We start from the raw sequence: 5,725 nt of genomic DNA on the forward strand, positions 1-5,725 counted from the left end.
ATGTAGTCTATACACACCACCACGGACTACTACTCAACCATAGAGAAATGGAGTTCTGACACATGCCACACATGGATGAACCTTGAAACATCACGCCTAATGAAACAGAGCAGTCACCAGAGGACAAATACTGTATGATCTCAGTTGTATGAGATCAGCAAACATACAGAAGCCAAAGATGATCACTGGTCACAGGGACAGGTGGGAGGGAAAAGGGAGTTGTCGCTTACGGGCCAGTGAGTTTATGTCAGTGGCGGTGGAATGATCTGGAAAAAGAACAGTGAGGCGGTGCGCAACTTGAAGAATGTTGTCAGTATCACGGAATTGGACATGTAGGTGCTACTGAGGCAGCGCATGTCTTCTCAGGGATGTTTTCACCATGAACCACTAAGAAAAAGCTTGGCTCTACCACTGAGCACCTCCAAGTCCTCAGTGTCCACTGCTGGGATATCCTGAATACCTTCCCCGGCTACTGTTAAGAACATATGGAAGAATGGGAACACACAGTGGTACATCCATGCAACGGAAAACTACTCAGCCACAGAAAAGAAACAAAGAACCGATGACATATGCAACACATGGATTCATCGTTGAGCTGGGCTGATAACTGCAAGGTCAGTAGTTCGAATCTAGCAGTCGTTCTGTGGGAGAAAGGTGAAGTTTTCTGTTCTCATAAAGATTTACAGCCTAGAAAACTCTATAAAGGGTCACTATAAGTCGGAACCAATTTGACGGCACACAACCACCACCAATTTCTAGAAGTCCCAGTGTGATGCTGTGGGATATAAGCAGTGGACTGCCAACCACAAGGTCACTGGTTCAATCCCACCAGCTGGCCTTGGAAACCCTATACAGGGTCACTATGAGTCAGAAGTGATTCAATGGCACTTAACAACAAATGGAAGAAGTGAAATTGAAATGGCTCCTACTGTCTGCTTCCTTTTATATCTTATTCCGAGCAGGCAGAGCCACAGGGCTGCAGGGCAGGTGGGGACGGGGAGAGTGGCAGACCACAAAGGGGCAGCTGGACAGAGTTGGGGGGTGGAGAGTCCATATCTGAACTCCAGTGGGTAACAAAGGACTCTATGCATCTGTCACAACGCATAGATCTGAACATCAAAATAAATATGTACAAACTTTAACAATAGTTTTTTTTTTTTTTTAAATAAAAGGAAGCCAGACAGAGAAATAATGATGTGGTTGGTGTTCAGCGAGTGTCAGCTGATTTAGGATTCCTTAAGGCAATCCCTGAAGTGGGGGAGGTGGGAGATGTGTCAGGCTGGTAAATCTGGGGGCACATTCCCTGAGCTAGGAGACTGGTAATGGTAAACCAGATATCTGGTCCTTCACTCCAGGAATCCTAACAGAATCATTAGTGTCCTAGTGAAGCCTTAGGACCAGGAGTGACAGGCTCTCCTTTTCTTCTCAGGGTGGAAAACAACAAGGAATCAAGTTTAGAAAAGGGAGACAATGAGAAAGTCAAGCAAACCTGTGGTGTCCCCTTTAAACAGCCTACAATCTATAAGTGCCACTCCAGGTCACACAAACAAGTCATTAGGACCTCAATCTCTAAAGAATGCTGACAGCCCAGAGGGTCCAACGCCAAAAAAGCCACCAAATTAGGGGAACAAAGAATTCAGAGTGCCTTAGGGGAGAGTTCTGCTGTGTTGCTGTAGGATAACTACCAGACTGCAAACCGCAAGGTTAGAGGTTCAAACCCACCAGCTGCTCCGTGGAAACCCAGTACAGGGTTGCTATGAGCCAGAACCAATTCAAGAGCACTTAACATCAACAAAAGGGAGCTTGGAGCACTGGTGGCACAGTGATTAAGCACTTGACTGCTAACCACAAAATCTGTGGTTTAAAACCCATTAGGTGATCTGAGGGAAAAGGTGAGGCAGCCTGCTTCCAAATACAGCCTTGGACACCCTGTGGGGCACTTCTCTGTCCTATTACTAGATATCAAAACCGACTCTACGCCAGTGGGTTTGGTGCATTTGGAGGTCACAAGGTTAAGGGTTTCCTGAAGCCACATTGTTTTGACAGAGACAGGACTTGGAACCAGCCTCACCTGGAGGATGTGGAAGCCCCACCCACAACAGTCCTGGCCAACAGAGCCTGGAGGAACATCCAAATGAGCTGATAGTTCAGAGTCATCTTAACACACCCCTCAAGCCTTCTGTAGGGGTGTCTCTTCTCCTCCAAATGCCTCCTCCTGAGTGGGACCCTCCTATTTACTGGACACTCACAAGTCTGGGACCCTTTAGAGTGCTGAGGGACAATCAGAACCAGACCCCACACGTGGAACCTATAGAGATAGGATGCGGGTGTTAGGCTACCAAACCATCTGTCCCTCCAGTCATTCCGACTCATGGAGACCCCCGAGTGTGTCACAGTTGAACTGTGATCCATCGAGTGGTCAATGGCTGAATTTTTGTAAGGAGCTCGCTAGGCCTTTCTTCCTTGGTGCTTACAGATGGCTGAATCTTTCAGGTTGGCAGTCGAGGGTACCACCCAGTGATAAAGCTGTTTCCTTTACCGCCTGACCACGTTATTAACGCCTGCGACGTTATTAACAAAACGAGATCACATCCACACACGTTTAGAAAACGTTTATACACACTCATGCAGAAAACATTTTACGTGTTGTTTCCAGACTGCAAGCCCAGAAAGCAATTTTTACTCTGTCTTTAGATTCAGTCCATTTCTTAAACGCTAAGTACCCGTTATTTTTAACGTGAATACACACAAGTGAGCGAGTGAGAAACTAGGGCTCTGGAAGCTCCACTACACAGCTAAAGAGGTGGAGACGCGGTTCAGAATGCCACGGTGAGCAGGCCAGCAGCAGGTGCCGGCACTTGGCGGCTAAGTCGTCGCGGAGCCTACCTGCGCTGGGCCTCGGGCTGCCCGAGGGCCGCCGCCGCCGCGTTCTCCAGACCCACGCCCGCCCAGGGGTCCCTGCGCGTCTTCGCCACAGCACCCAGCTAGCTCGTCCCGGCGCCCGCCCCGGAAGTGGTTGCGGGAGGGCGCGGAGCACGCCGGGACGCTCTTGGGTCCCCGGCGGGGCAGCTCTAGGCGCTATGGAATTGGCCCGTCCCGCACCCGGACCTTCCGGTCAGCTCGCCCATCTGTCGGAACGACATCCACGGAAGCCAATGAGCGGTGGAACTAGTCCTGTTCCGCCCATTCACTGAACCAGCGAACCAATCCCGTTGCAGGGAGAGGCAGGACGCGCCAGGTCCCGGAAGAGGAGCGGGAGAAATTGGAGTTGGAAGTCCAGCGGTGTCTAACTTTCCTGAGAGAGGGATCCCTAAGGGGCGAGACCCTCAGTAATTGCGCCCCGGCCCGAGGGGGCGAACTTGGGCGGAGTGACGCGCTGAAGACTGTTTATATCCCTGTCAGGACCGCGCAGGCAGGGAAGGCGGGGGGACTGAGGTGAGTGGTCCCGGGCTGCCGCTGCTGCGCCGTAAAGACAGGGATTTAGAAGGAGCAGTGGGAGAACAGGAACTGTTTAGTGGGTTGGGAAGAAGGACAATAAGGTTTTCTGCTTCCCAGTTGTAGAATTTGAAAGTTTAGTCCGAAGGCTGTTGGCGTCCAGTTGTCATAACAACCAGCCACCCCGTGGCAGGCGGAGCCTGCGGGGGCGGGACCAACGGACTGCAGCCAAGAAACGGACCGGGAATAAGAATCAGGATTTAGAGACTCGGCCTTTCCTGTTCTTGTGGTATCTGACTTAATAGGAGCTGCTTAGGTGAGCCCAACTTCTGGGCCTTGTGGTCTTCAGGATCCTACATGTTTCACCGCACATTCCAACCACCGTCCCGTTGAGTATTTCACTGATCCACGTACATGTTGTTTCTCTTGCGATGCCTAACCCTCTCTTTGACACCCACCCCTGATCAGTTTCTGGCAGCCCCCTTCCTCTCTGTTTCTGTTGTCTCGTGAAATACTGAGCCGAGAATTGCCAAGCAGAGCCCTGTCTCCATAAAACACCTAATGGTGTGTGTACCAGACGTTTCTACACCTGCTGCCCCCAGGTCAGAGTCCCACACACCTGCCCCCCTCCAGGAGCTCAGAAGCAAGAGAAATTCCCACTGATGTCTCCTGAAGTCTCCCTGAGAGTTCAGGGGAAACTCTGGCAAGTCATTTAAGCCCCCTGAACCTCAGCCCCCTCATCAACAAAATGGGCATACCGCCCATTTATGGACAGTAAGATGAAAGGGGGTGACATTCACACACGACACTTACTCGTCAGACCCAAGGATCAAAATTCCAAAAACCTGTGAAGGAAACAAGATGGTCCCATCCATTCATCAGAATGTACTAAGTTCAGGCTGTGTGCCAAGCTCCTGAAATAGGGCTGGGGCTACAGACAGAACTAAGATCTGGTGCCTTCCCTCCGGGAGTATGAGCCTAAAACTATACTGTCCAGTTCAGGAACCTCAGACCCCACATGGCACAAAGCTGAGTCCAAATCCAGATGTGCTGTGCATACAGAATGAACACCAGATTTCCAAGACTTTGTACAAAAAAATAAATAAATAAAGGAATGTAAACTAGCCACTTCATTGTACACTGATTGCATGTTAAAACAAGATTTTGAATTTATGGAGTTACAAAAAATATATTAAAATTAAGTTCACCTGTTCCTTTTCATGTCATCTCATGTGGCTACCAGAAAGCATAAAATTATGGATGCTGCTGAGGCTGCATTTCTATTGGACAGCAACGATCCAATACGAACTGGGCAGTGGTCACGGAAGAAGTGGGAACACAACCCCACGCCCGCTCTCGAAGGTCCAGGGCCCAGGGTGTAGGAGGGGGCCTCCCTAGGTGAGGGAGTTGGGGAGGCCTCTCTCTCTCTGGACACCAGACCCCACTTCCCTGCTGGGAGCAGAGGGCAGGAGGATTTGCCCAGCTCTTGGACAGAAGGTGCCAAGATGGGTGGGACTGCCACCAAAGAGCTCTTGGGAATTCTGAGGGTCAGTAAAGGGTAGTGGGGCTTGAAATCCCCCCTCACTGAAAATCTGATTCTCTCATTACTGTTTACTAACCAGGTCACTGCTCTGAGCTCTGGCAGCATAGTGATTACGAGTCGGGCTGATAACCTCAAGGTCAGCAGTTTGAAACTACCAGCTGTTCCATGAGAGGAAGATGAGGCTTTCTGCTCCCGTAAAGATTTACAGCCTCGGAAATCCTATGCAGGGTCTCTATGAGTCATTAACTGACCCCATGGCGCATAACCATCACCATATATATACATTACCACATATATTATTGTTGTTAGGTGCTGTCGAGTCAGTAACAACTCATAGCACAACAGAATGAAACACTACCCCATGGGGTTTCCAAGGTTGTAACCTTTACAGAAGCAGACAGCCTCATCGTTCTCCTGTGGACTAGCTGGTGGATTTGAACCACTGACTTATCAGGTAGCAGCTCAATGCTTAGCCATTACACCACCAGGATCTCTTTAATTTATAGAATATATTTATATATATGGCGGTTGTTGTTAGGTACTGTTGAGTTGGTACTGACACATAGCGACCTTATATTTAACAGAACACTACCCAGTCCTGCATCATGGAGCTCTGGTAGCGTAGTGGTTACGAATCGGGCTGCGAACCTTAAGGTCAGCGGTTCGAAACTACCAGCCGCTCTGTGGGAGAAAGATGAGGCTTTCTACTCCCGTAAGGATTTACACCCTCGGAAACCCTGTACAGGG

At 49.7% G+C, this 5,725-nt stretch overlaps 1 protein-coding gene across 1 annotated transcript in view; it reads left to right on the top strand.

The window, feature by feature from the left end:
- The window catches only part of LOC102842329 (chromosome unknown open reading frame, human C16orf71), a 32,655-nt gene that overhangs the window by 13,118 nt on the left and 13,812 nt on the right, over positions 1-5,725 (top strand). The window contains exon 2 of the mRNA XM_006874910.1: positions 2,978-3,130. Coding sequence (XP_006874972.1) covers positions 2,978-3,130 — 153 coding nt within the window. The remainder of the gene's footprint in view (positions 1-2,977; positions 3,131-5,725) is intronic.

This window comes from Chrysochloris asiatica, unplaced genomic scaffold, assembly GCF_000296735.1.
Source record: "Chrysochloris asiatica unplaced genomic scaffold, ChrAsi1.0 scaffold00305, whole genome shotgun sequence".
In the NCBI taxonomy this organism is placed as follows: Eukaryota; Metazoa; Chordata; class Mammalia; order Afrosoricida; family Chrysochloridae; genus Chrysochloris; species Chrysochloris asiatica.